General features: G+C 37.0%; 1 protein-coding gene across 2 annotated transcripts in view; it reads right to left on the reverse strand.

The window, feature by feature from the left end:
* The window catches only part of MKRN2OS (MKRN2 opposite strand), a 275,687-nt gene that overhangs the window by 43,964 nt on the left and 217,400 nt on the right, over positions 1-14,323 (reverse strand). For both annotated transcript variants that reach the window (XM_044078070.1, XM_044078069.1), the window contains one exon: positions 11,860-12,022. In XM_044078070.1, the coding sequence (XP_043934005.1) occupies positions 11,860-12,022 (163 nt within the window). The remainder of the gene's footprint in view (positions 1-11,859; positions 12,023-14,323) is intronic.

The following is a 14,323-nucleotide window of genomic DNA, read 5'->3' on the forward strand; positions in this document are numbered from 1 at the left end:
TCCTAAACATCTTTGAACTACTTTCTCTGATTTAATTTGTATCACTGCCTCTGATAATCTGTTTCAGATCCATTTCTCCCTCTGTGCAGAACAATACTTTCTAACTGAATGCTGAATTGTTCTTCTAACTTCTACCTATATCCATTTAATTCTACCTATCCAACTTGGCCCCTGACAATGGTATATGATCAAATGGGCTTCAAAGCACACATCAAAATAACTGTATAAAGAAACTTATACCAATTACATCAGCGCTATAAGCTAACTTGGATTCCACCCGAGATGTCTGACCTGTGCGTATCTTCTTTTAGATACTCTGCATCATAGGAATGATATGACAGGAAAGAAGCTAGTCAGGGAAAATACAATATTCTAAGACCTCAACTATAATGTATTTTCATCAAAACTCAAGATCTGTGGCTTCCTGGACAATTTTTCTTTCTTTCCTTTAAACAAATTCAAAATAAGCACTTCCAAAAATTCTAGATAGAAAATGTCAATTGAAAAAAGATCTGCAGCAAGTAAAAATCACAATACCAGAACTGTATCTAAAATAGATGAAGTTAATTAAAAAATAGATTCAGTAGAATAAACCTTTAACAGTCAGGCTGACATATATTGACACATGAACACTTGTATATTGGGAAAACCAACAGAAAACAAAAAATCAGAATTTATTGGTATTCCATGAGGAATACAAGTTTGGTGAATGCACTTTATAAACATTCAGTTCCATGTTCTAATATTAAACGTTTTATTTTCACTGTTACAGATCGTATAAAGGGGAGGCAACAGGAAAAATGAATTGAAATACAAAGAATTTCTGTAGGAATTAAAGCTAAATGCCAGTAAACACTCAGATTTAAATAGGCTATCAATTTACAACTATTTTAAGAAGGACAAGAAATAGTAGATGTTTTAAATTAATGTCCATATATAAATTCAAGTTTAACTGATATTTAACTCTGCCAATTACTTAATATGTAGTTTCTTAAAAATATTTTATGTTTTATGGTGATGTGTCACATGATTTCAATAGATGCTTTTCACTGGCATATAAACTGTGTTTAATGATATTTAACAGTCTGATGAAGTCTTCAATGAAAGATGAAACCACTTGCTTATAAAATGTCTTGTGTTTTGGAAGTATTTATCAAATATTTCAAGAAGAATTTATGCTCCAGTTCTTTATTTTGTTCTCCCACTATTGTGAAAATTGTTTCTGATTTAATTACAATACTGTCACTGTATATTTTAAATGCCTTATGGCCTTCTGCTTGAAGATGATAAATTGTTGAATTTGAAAATGCAGTACAGGAGTTTACACTGCTGATATGAGCATGATAGAAAGATTTATTACTAAACTCATTTATATTTTCTCTGCTGATAACATTAATTAAACTGAATCATCATGGGAAGCTTAATACTATGGGTTTCTTGATTTTTCTTGAATTTGAACACGGAAAGAATCTGATGAAAATAAGTGAGATACTGTCACATCTTTGAAGGTGAGATTAGGCTGGTGAAGCATTAGATGTTTTGATGGAACAAGCTTTTGGTTGTCCATGACTATCCCAGTGTTACCTTTATGAAGACGAATACTGACTATCTATGGCATTTGCTAAATTAATATGAATTGCTGGGCCCCCTTTAATATTTTGTGATGTTGAGGTAAACTGTGTATATGTCTAGTGGTGTGTTTTCCTTGCTGTCTATTTCTAAGTTTTGTATGTTTGCCTTAATTCTAAAGAGTAGTTAATTCACTGGAAACAGAAGATGTAGTCTTTTGCTCCTTCCTAAAGCTGCAATATTTCTATGGGTTTATAAGAAGTGGATAGATAAACTGTGTGATTGGCAATACTGACATTAGAGGGCAAGTTTTTTAGAAAGTATCTGTTTCATTGGCTCTGGAAAAGATAATTAGGTAGTTTTTAGTCTCATCATAAATAATAGATACATGATTTGTTAGCTGGCATTTTGCATTTGTTTTATTTTTCTTTTACTATGGCTACATGGAGTTTCCAAATCTTACTTCATTTTAAATGCTTATCTTCAAGATGAGTACAGAAGAAAGGCATTAAAGGTTCTCTACAGCAGCTGTAGAGTTAATGAGAATTATAAATGTTTGTAAAGTTTTCCTTTATATTGCAGTGAAAATCAGCTACTTTAGGGTTAATCTTCTTTACTATAACAAATGTTACTAAAACTGATAAACATGGGCAAGATAAAAGTACAAAGACAGGAGTGACCTAGCAGAAGGAGAAGCTATTAAGAAGTGGTTGTAAGAAAACACAGAAAATCTACATAAGAAGGACCCTGACAAAAAGTATGTTCCTTGCCACATATCCCAGAGAAAAAAGTTAAATAAACTATTGAAGATCATTCAAAATCATGCTGTTAAACTGTTGCTTCCAAGTTGTCTGTAAATTTGGAAAGTGCAGCGCTGACCATTGGAATGAAAAGATTCTGTTTACACCCCAAATCTAAAATATGCAATGATAAAACTGTGCTCCGATTATCAAAAGAAATTACACTTATTTCACATGCTAGAAAGGTAACGCGTAAGATCAATCAAGCAAGACTCCAGCAATATATGGACTGAAAGATACCGGTAGTACAATCTGGTTTTAAGAGAGGAAGCGGCAGCAGAGATCAAACTGACAACATTCTCTTGATAACACAGAAAGCAAGGCAGTTCTACAAGTTGATGCTTTTGAACTGTTGCGCTGGAGAAAACTTCTGAGAATTATATGAAATGCAAGAACAAATCAACCAATACTGAGGGAAGTAAACCCAGACTGTTCACTGTTAGGTCTGATAGTAAAACCATGACTCAAACACTTTGTCTACATAATGTGAAGACATGGGAAGCATAGGATAAGCTGAATAGATACCATTACTGATGTAATGAATATGAATTTGCAATACCTTAAAAAAGCAGTTGTTGACTGACAGGCCTGGTGTGCTTAAGACCTCGAGGTCACCAAGAGCCAGACTTATTTAACTAAATGACAGCACAAACAAATGTTTGTACTGTTAAATCTGAATATTAATATAGTGTGTGTGTGTGTGTGTGTGTGTGTGTGTGTGTGTGTGTGTGTGTGTGTGTGTGTGTGTGTGTCTGTCTGTCTGTCTGTCTATGTGATCAGGCTGGGGTGTGTGCTTGATGTACAGTGAGGATGTGGAGGAAATGGCTTCTACACCTCTAAACTCCCTTTGATCAGTGAATAATTCTTGTAATACTAGGGGGATCACCATACACCAGGGATGCTCTTTAATATCACTCTAATCCACTTATAAAGTTAATAGAACTCAGGTTTTAAAGCGCAAAACATATTAGGATCACAAAAAATATATGAAAGTATGCCGCTCTAATGTTTGGCATTTATGACTGTAATGGTCTATGACAAACAGGGACAATGCTGATGACATCAGGACATATCCGGGAGCAACACTAGATGACATCTTGAAGTCTTCCTACATATTACTGTAACCCACTTAAACAGTTAGTAGAGCTGGATGCATTTATTACAATAAAGAAAATGAAACTCTAATGTTTGGTATTACTGAATGACTGTAATCATTTGTGATTTACAAGGGACAAAGACAAATCAGGGACATTCTGTAAACTCAGGGACAAGTAAGAGGTATAGTGGTATGCTCTAGTATGTGTATGTATGTGTGTTTGGGATTAAATGAGGGGGTGTTGGTGTTAACTTGATGCATGAGCCACCAAGAGTGATTACCACAATGGAAACATAAAAGTGCTTGTAAGCACGTGTGGTGATCGCTGAGTGATTCAGGTACATGCAAATTAGATAATGAGGTTTTTCCTCACTGTGGCTAATGTGTCTCTGAATCACTGGTTTCTGTAAGCCTGCTAATAAGCTTTTTTAGCTGCAGCTTTACCACTCATGAACAGACTGTTTCTGAATCCTGGCCTAATGCATAACTGCCAACATATAACAGATAAGGGATATATGAAAGCTGTAGGATGAAAATAATGCTGCTTCTTTCTTAACCATAAAGTATATGCATCTGTGAAATAATATAATATATTGAAAAGGAACCCCAACGGCTTCAGGCAGGAAGCATCCTGCCTGAAGCCGTTGGGGTTCCTTTTCAACAGTTTGTTTTTTGTTGTTCTGCCTTTCTTGGTTCAAATAATATAATATAATATAATATTTAGTATGGCTGTCATTATTCTCCTTAAGGATCAGCATTCAAAAGCCACTCTCTCCTATATCCTGAATTTCCTGCCTGTTTCATCAACCCTTTCCATTCTGAATTATAGCTTTCTGCTTGTCTTATGTAAATGAGCTTGAACTATGTAGCTCCAAAATATGCCTTCAAATCAGGTAATCCTAAACCACATTACTCTGCTGGAAGAATAAGCTTATCGCACTTGATCCTTGCCCTCTTCCCCTCACAGATAAATTCTTTCCACTCTTTATTAATTATTGTCCACAACTTCTCCTCTTGTTGATAAAAATATGCTTAACCTGTACATAAAACTAAAGGAACTAAAAAAACATTTTCACTGCTTATATCTTGGCATCCATATCAATAAACAAGAGCTTCTAGTTTTTCTGTTTTTGTATTATCCTTTGTTTAGGTTCTTTCCACATATACTTAGCTGCCATAACAGAATCCTTTTTAACCCATACTCCTAAATACTTCAGTTTATTATGTCCTCATAAATATGGATATTGCTGAACCAATTCATGTACGGGTACATATTTTATAGCTGTAGCCTCTATTTTATCTTCAATAATTTATATCTCGAAAAAATCCAGAACTGTCTCTGAATGTTCCACAACACTAAGCTATCCTTTTCAGGTTCTGTCAGGTGCAAAATAATAAAAAAGGCTTTTGGCTTTTCCCGGTTAGGGGTCACCACAGCAGATCTCTGGTCCGCTTATGATTGGCAGTGAATTTTTACGGTGTCAAGTTGCCAACCCGGCACCGAACCTTCAGAGAAGGCACACACGCCTTCACGCACCTATCTGTATGTCTTTTTAAAGTTCCATCACTCGCGGGGAAGACATGCAGACTCCACACAGAAAGCACTCCAGCCGAGAATCGAACCGGAGAGCCTCTTGCTGTGAGGCGACAACACTGACCACTGCAAAACCACGGCGAGCTGTCAAAATAATATCATCTGCAAATAAAGCCAACTTTTCATGAATACCATACCAATTATATCCTTGAATTTCTAAGTCCCTTATTTTCTTTGCCAATGGTTCTAAATATAAAGCAAATAACAAAAGGGAAAAAGGTCACCCCTGCCTGGTTCCTCTGTTCAGGCACAACTTATCAAAGAGGAACCCTCCCACTTTGATTTTTGCCTCTAATCCCTCATATGTCCTCCAAATTAACCTTATTAATAATCAGGAAATACAGAATGTTTCCATTGCCCTACCATAAAATCCAATCTTACTCTACTGAATCTTTCTCTGCATCAAGACTCACCAACAAAAGTGGTATTTGCTTACATCCTGCTTTCTTCTGCATCATTATTGTTCTACTAATATTGTCAAATGTTTGCCTCCCCTCCACAAAACCACGCTGATCCATATCTATCAATTTTTGGCAACGCCTTTGCCATTATTTTAGCCATTATAGACATAAACACATTATATTCATGGTTTAAAACTGAAATGGGCCTATATAAAGCTGGATCTGAGGGATTTTTTACAGTCTTGAGGTATTATAGCCACCACAGCTTTTTTCCAGGATATTGTCCTCCTTTTAAAATACTATTAAACAAAACCTTCCTGATCTTTATCACTTTTTTCCCTCCTATCTTCCAAACGTCCACCGGAATACTATTTATTCCTGGAGACTTTCACGCAGACTGGTTACACTTCACCATTTTTATTTCATCTTCTCCCATATTAACTGTTAATTGTCGAGCCTCATCTACCTCTAACCTTGGAATATTTAAGTCTTCCATAAATATTTATATTTGTGATTTTTCTTGATTTCACCACTTCTCTGCTTTATATAAATTTTCATAAAATTTCCAAAATATCTCTAAGGTCTACATGGGATCTATGGTAATTTTTTTTGCTATAGGCTCCCTAAGTCTGAAAACAACCCTTTCTACTTTCTGTTGGCCACATTCTTGTACCAAAAGCTTTTGTGCTCTGGAGTTATCAAAAAACAGTTGCTTAACAGCAATCATTCTAAACTCATGCATATTATTCAGGTACTCCCTTATTTCCTCCTTAGCACTGTGCAACTGTGTCTCTTCTTGTTCTGTGAGATTACCCTTATTGTAAAATACTTTAATCTTAGTCAACCTCTATAAATAATTATTGTTACTTTTTAACCACATCTTTTTTCTTCCATTATTTCTACCCTGTTTTTAAACTCCACTTTCATTTTATCCCACTCTCTAGCTATAACATTTAGAGCTCTTTCTATCTTCCCTATTAACTTTCAGATAATTTCCACTACCCATTCTTTAAATTCCTCTCTTTTTAACAGGTAGGTGAAGTGCATGTGTCTCATCTTTACTTCATCGCCTTGCATTTTTATCTTAGAAATTACTGGTGCATGATTTGAAGCAGCTACTGGGTGTATGTCAAAGTTCTCATTCTCAATTAAATACACAAGTTCCTGTGAAATATAATTTCTGTCTATTCTAGACCAGTTATTGTACCTTGAGGAATAATATGTAAATTCTCTCAGAGTTCCTACTACTGAATCCATGTCTTCCATACCAAATATTTTCATATTTTTTTTCAGAAATCTACCTCTTGTTATATATTCCCTTCTAGCCCCCCAGATATATCCTCACTGCTGCAAATCAAATTCCATTCCCCACCTATAAACAATATTCCCTGTTGAAAGCTGATTATTTCTCCCAATTTTAAGCTCTATAATAGCAGTTTTAAGTAGAATATAAACACATGCCCAGTGTAAACCTCATCCCTTGCCAGTAGCCCCTTACTAACACAAATCTGACATTATTATCTTCTTTCCCTCCTCTATAACTATTGGAGCTCATCTAGCAATTAATATAAATACTCATATTTTCCTTTGTTACTGAATTTCTGTTGAATATCCATCCTGAAAGCCTTTCTTTATCAAATTCACATGTTCACTTCTATCCAAATGTGTCTTCTGTAGCACTGCTAACTGCACTCTGCATTTCTTAATATGATTAAATATTCTTTCCTTTTCATCTATATCTGTGAAGCCATTTGCATTCCAAGATAATACAGAAAGTGTAGCCATTATAATAATAAGTCTTTATTCTCACATATTATATATGACAGCTTTTCTAAATGCTGTTTCCAGCTTTTGTGATACTTGCACCCACTAATGTTTGGCAGGTTGATCCTTTATACAGTTTTTTTCTTATCATCAACTTTGGAACCTATGTCACATTGTACAAACGTTTTGTTTAATGAAAACCCTCAGACAAAAAGCAAACACAACCACAGACCACTCCCATAACCTGTTAATATAAACACACAACTATGTATATCTTCAAATAAAGAAGTTTAACTCTCCAGACAGGAACAATTATCCCAAACAGACAGCTGCAAATACAGGCCTTAATTAACCTAACACTGAGGTTATTCATGCTAAGATGCATGCTATTGCCTCTGCTTCTATTTACACTAATTGGTGTCTTTATTCCCCTCCCAGATGTGGAAAACAACTTGCATGCTTTCATAAAACATTAACTTTTAGCCTTGAAAAAAGTCAGTATTCTGACTTTTTATTGCCCTATAGTCAGCTTATCTCCACAGAAATGCAAGAGGAAGAAAATATAGTCCTCACCTGTAGGCGTCTTGAGACACGCTTATGCATTTACTACTAAAGGAAAAAAATTCAATATATTCAATATTCTCTTATTTACTGGTTTCCATACAAAACTTGTTATAAAACTAAGCCAAAGGTCTTAATTCAGATATTCAACTATGCAAACACAAGAGAAAATATCAGCTCTACATACATTATGATCTGTGTACTTTTATATTCCATCCCTCACCTCAACAACCCAAGATTACAGCCATTTAGCTTAAACATGCTTTTGTCTAGCCCTTTTTTCTCTTTTTGCATTGCAATGCCTACATTTCTTAATACTACAAAAGAAGAAAGAAAGAAAGAAAGAAAGAAAGAAAGAAAAAGCATCTGTTTATTTTTGTATCTTTATCACAAACAAGAACAACTAAAATGCTCTACTATAAAACATGCAATTTATATAAGAAGTTTCACAGGAATACTTTAAGAACAGAAATTATTTTACTTACTGTTAACTTCCCAACAGGGTTAACAAGGTTAACAAAAGTCCACTATTTCCATGTTTTTCTTAAATAGCCGTATTTCACAAATGTGACTGATGCTTTGCAGTCTCACATGTATTCACTAATTTCCCTGTTGCTGGTCATATTCCTGTTCATCTCCATCTCTCAGCTCCAGACTCCAGTTCAATTCCAAGGTACTCCCAATTTTTCTAGTCAACTCCTGCACTTTTCTTTGTCTCCCAGGCATTTTCCTTTGGAACAATTGAAAAGGTCTCACTAGCTAAGACTCACTTCTTTATCAGAAGAATGAGATGTAGAGTCCCCTTTTGCTAGCTGGCTCACTTTTTGTTGGACAAACTTTTGCATTTTCTCCTTAGCCTGTTCTGCATTAAAAATTACTTAGATCCTTCAGGGGAAAGTATTCTTATGATAGCTGGATACAGCAGCTTGAATCTCACACCTGCCTCTCGACATTCACTGACTGCTGGAATACATTTGTTTCTCTTCTGCCTGATGTACTGTGAATAATAACTTCCACACACACTCTACCAGCTCCTACTTTTAATATTTTGCCCTTTTGCCATATTTTTTTCTCAGGATCAACTCTTTCTGTTGTTACTTTTGCATTTTTACTAATACAGGTCTTGGCTGCCTTCTCATGACCAGGCTTGGAGCATACACATGGTATGCCCATTCCTGTTGTGGAATACCAGTCCAGTTGCTTATTTGTGCCTTCATAAAATTAATACAGTTTGTTCCTTCTAGCTTCTCTGGTATAGCAGAAAATCTCATATTTTCTCTACGTGCTCTGTCCTCTAATTTTACATTTTTGAAACATCTCTTTTTGAGCAGTTTCATACTCAGCTAGCCTTTTCTTCATTTCAACCTCTGGTGTTTGCAGTTTTATCAGCTCATCTTAATATCTGATCAAATAGTCTTGCATTTTTCTAGTCTTTTATTATTTGTGTTGATACACTCCTTCCATGTTTCATTTATTTTAATCAGCAATAAGCACATTTGATTTATTTCTCCTCTAGATTACTGGAAGCCATGTCTTGCACCAAAGCTGGAGCTTGAAACTGCTTTTTGCTGAACAGCTGCAGGATTCTTCCCATTCAGGATTTTGTCTTCACCTTTTCTGGTTGATTTTCTTTCCAGCTCTCTCAGTTTCTTCTTCGTTGGCATCCAGGCAGTGTATTTTCTAGCCAGTAACCAAATTTAATAAAAGTGATAGAGTTTCTGGCCCTTGTCTTTCAGTTTCCTTTTTCATACTAGGAGTGCTGAAGTTAAACTGTTGATCAGTGTGCAGCCATCTTGGAAAGTCGCAATGCCTGCTACCCTGAAGATGCATGCCAAAGTGTTTCCATGCTGTCATGTTTTCCCTCTCTGAATACAGCACTAAATGCTCCTCGGTTGGCTGATTCCCCTGGCCTCTACAGGTACGTGCCTCAGAAGTACACTCATAACCAGCTACTCTCTCCTGAGAATGGCTGAGCCAGTAACTGTACACATCTCCCAGTTTAGTTTTGCACAAAGCATGTGGCAAGCTTGACTTGATGGCAACTAAGCAAACCCTGCCAAACTGGCTTGTCAACTGCATTATTTCCTGTTACAAAGATTACAACAAGGCATGATAAGGGGCTAAGGGTTAATCAGGATAACTGCTGCATTAGCGGCATATTTCATAAAGGTTTTTAGCTTAGGATATACATGATGCTGTGATACTGACAACTGCCCATGTACATCAAGCCCAGTTTAAAAGCAGGACGGCATTTGAAAGGGAACTTCTGTAGGGTATTCTCATAACATTTCCACCTCCCAGAATGCAACACAAAAACAGTATTGCTGGGGTTCTGCACATTTATTACACTACTCCAAGGGTCCTCACTGAAGAAAATACAGTTATATAGGGAACATTTTCCATCCTCAATTAGTTTGGATCCTCTTCTATAGCTTACCTTCCACACTTGTAAAATATTCACCACAGTGTCTGCACTATTACAGTTGTTATGTTTCACGCTGTTACTACTGCAGATGTTTCTCACTCTAGCTACTTAAGATAGCACAGGTTAATGCAAGATTTCTATGGAGTATGTGCCATACACCATCAGAAAAGTGCCAGCATAAGACTAACGCTGTCTCATGGCACAGGAGAATTGGGCATCTGGAAAAAAATAAAATCAGATTTACTGAATAACAGACATCAATAAGCAAGAGCCCATTTGTTATAATGCTGCAAGATTTTCTCCTCAGAAGATCTACTATTATGGTAAGTGATTCATACAACTGTACTTTCTATTACTGCCTACAAATGGACACAGTATTCTAGCTATGGCATTACCAATGCCCTGTAAAATGAAAGGAAAACTTCAGCATCTCTAGAATCTATACTGCAAGTTATGCATCCAAGCACTCTGCTATCATTTTACCAGTGCCATTTCACACTGATTTGCACCATTCATCCTAGGACTGATTTTAATCCCAGTATTGTTCTCCTTTATTAGTAGTCTTCACCATACAGCCAAACTTCTGAGCATGTACATTTTTACAAAGATCGTAGCGTTGTCGCCTCACAGTTAGACGTTGGCGGCTCTCTCTCTCAGTAGTTAAAACTGTGTGTGTGACGACATGCGCGTGAATGCGTTCGCCGTTGAAGGTTGTGAGTTCGCAAAGCCAGCATGCAAACTCTACTCTAATCATTAGCGGGACGAGTTCAGTTCCGGCTGTGGCGACCGAAAAAGCAAAACGAAGACACACACACACATCCCAAAGTGTGTAACAGTTCATTTCTCTGCAAAAAATACCAGTTTCCACTTATCTGTCCACCTTGATGGAAACTGAATTTTCCATCTCTGACTAAGACACTGGTTAAATAGCACAATTTTCCTCTTCAACTATTGTGTTACATTTAATATTATGCTAAACAACACCATTCTCAGTTCTTCAAAACACTTCATCCTGCCTGCCACCCTCAGCTGCTGATCTGCCAGCCAGACCATTTGCTATCTACCTCATCATTTTACACTCCATTCTCACATCCTTTAATCTTTACACCAACTTCTATGGGGTATACTGTCACAAGCTTCGATATCCAGATGTGCCATAGCAACAAGAATCCTAATGTCCACTTCAGTGGCAGCCCATGCAGAGGAATGGATCAAAATGGATCAATATGGCATCTACTGCATGAAGCTATCCTGCTGATCATAAGTAAGATAAATAAGTTTCAGGAAATCCACCAGCCTGCCCTGAATAATCTTTTTTGTAATATTCTTTGGTACATGTGTGATCTTAATATACAACATCAGCTTCTCAGTCTATCTCATATCTGAGGCTGTCTAAAAATAACCATTTTTTTCACTTTTAAACTTTACCGCCTCTTGATCTAGAGGTTTAAGAAGGCTAAGGGCTTATACTTTTATTCTACTTTAAGTATTCCCATTACAGACAGACAAGGCAAGTACCACTTTCAATCGCATCAGCTTATCAGTCACAGAAGTGACCCTTGCACAGCAGGCATTCACATTTACTAGGAATGGAACAAGTGAGTCTGCTTTCCATCCCATTTCTGTAAGAGCATCTTTGCATTAGCTACCTGTAAGGAAGCCAGGTTTCCGATTCAGAAAATTGCTCTAGATACTTATTCCACTGATCCAGTAAGCTGTACATATCAGGTTGTACGAGTGGAACACTAACACAATGCTCCCAACTCTGAGTATCTCTCAGGATTCCATTCTCATTGTAATTGTAAACAACTCCTGAAAAATTAAAAGAAAACAAATGATGAATACAAAGACAAATGTACAGTACATTTTCATTGTTTCATTAAAGCTTTATGGGTTATCCCAGAAATATTTATATTTGTATTATCTAGTGCCTAACAACTAACCCAAGAATTACCAAACACAGTCAATATATCATTATAGTACAGTTTTCAGTTCTTATTACCACTGTTGTCCAACACTTATTGCTCCTAACTTAATTGTAACCTTTCTCAGTTTATGACGTCAAAGATGTGAGTAAGCATAATTGCAGACTTGGTAATGCATTACCTTGATGTTGAGTGAGTGGCAACTAACAGGAAATCAAGTACTGAGGGCATTGGGCATAATTTTACAATACCCACTTCCTGTAAATTATTTTGTGAATAGGATCATCCTGCAAATTATGTGACCATTAAAATGATATGCTTGCGGTCAGAATGTATATTGCTTGTTAACCACATATTCAAACTGAATTTTTGTTAGCACCACTCAAATTCATGATCTCCAGCACACTGGACAGATTGGTGCTGAGTTTTTCCTTGGCAGCCTTGGCAGCTAATGATATCCTTCCTCATCTATGATTCCAACAGTGCCTGAGCAGAAGACTTTCTCTATATTTGTGTGTATGTTTATAGTTTAACAGTCACCATGCTGGGGGGTTTCTAGCTGAAATTACAAGGCTCTTAACTATGTAACTATAAACTGATTAACTTAAGTGTGATATGTAGTGCTTAGAAATGTGTGCATAATGTGATATAACTGAGGAATCCCCATGCAAATGAGCCACATGTAATGTGCAAATGAATGTTGAGTTTTGTACTGTACATGTGGGGAGCTTCAGTGGTTTAAAACTTGAAGTGCACTTGCTTGTTTATTCACGTCACCTAACCTTATTGTCGAAAATGAAAAAATTTCACATCCCCATTTTGAACCATGTTAATACTGATGGTTTGAAATTCGCTGTTATGAAAATGTGACCACTGGATTTCATGTGCCGTTTGGTGATGCAGGTTCGCTATGGCTACATTCGATTTTTAGCCCTTTTGAAACTGTACTTCAATGTAGCACCAGTTGACGAAGTGCACTTTAGGGTTATGATAGTAAACCAGCTACAGCTATGTTAGGAATGTCAGCAGTAGTAGGACAGCAACATGTGTTGGCAGCGACAGCCTGAGCCAGTGCTTGCAATGTCAATATGACCATCCAGGCCAATGGAGGAAGTACAGCTAGCATCTGTCTTACCACCAACTGAAAGAAAAGCAGACATTGGATCATTTCTGAGTGGTCAGGGATACTGTAATGGACCTAGTCAAACTGTGTTGCTCTCAAGCTGAGTCAAGAGGAATGTGAGATATTTCCATTCCTGTGGCCACAAAAGTATGCGTGAAGCATTCACCCTCTTTGCTACAAGGACCTTGCAATGACTTACAAGAGAAATGTTAGGCATATCATATGGCATCAACCTATGAATACTAAGCCAGTTCCTCAACATTGTGCAATATGTGAAAGAGCATATTTGTTTACCCTGGCCCACCAGAGGACAGAACCAACACCACACAGGCTTTACATCTGACCTACACTAGCAGTTCTGCAAGAGCACTTCTCACAGGGAGACCTGTATTAATAGGTGGACAAATATGCCAGTCAGAGAGAGACAGGCCTATACACACAGGTACCGTGCATGTTGGGAGCAGTCCTCCCATAATATGTTTTGTGTCATTTGTGACAGGTTAAGCTAGATATACCCTAGAGCCTTGACTACCACACCCAATATGCAACCCTTACATCATAAAAGAAATATCACATAATACAGCCCATGGTACAACCAGAAACATAGTAGAGCAGGTATTCAGACTAATGAAGGGACACGTTTGATGTTTAAATGTCTCCAGAGAGGTATTATAATATAGTCTGGACATATGCAGCAAGATATCTGTTGTGTATGTCATCCTCCACAATACAGTACTATGAAAGAAATGGAACAGCGGGACAACATCATGGCAAGTCCTACCATACAAGACACAGCAATGGCAGCAGCAGCATCAGAGGAAGGTGAAGAGTGAAGGGAAGAACATGCTGCAGCATAAATAAAGCCAAATGGAATACAACACAGCACTGGCAAAGAGGCAGGGTCTGGTCCACAACTATGGGCCACAAAACAGACAATACATAACAAACTAATGTAAGCAGTATCACAGGCTATGGAGGCAGTGCATGGACAAGCCACAGTGTGCATCAAGCATCACCATACTCACACAGGTAAGGACGTGTGTGGGGCAAAATTATCACCACATG

The sequence above is a fragment of the Protopterus annectens genome, chromosome 7.part0, assembly GCF_019279795.1.
Source record: "Protopterus annectens isolate FY-2018-M chromosome 7.part0, PAN1.0, whole genome shotgun sequence".
NCBI classification, from domain to species: domain Eukaryota; kingdom Metazoa; phylum Chordata; order Ceratodontiformes; family Protopteridae; genus Protopterus; species Protopterus annectens.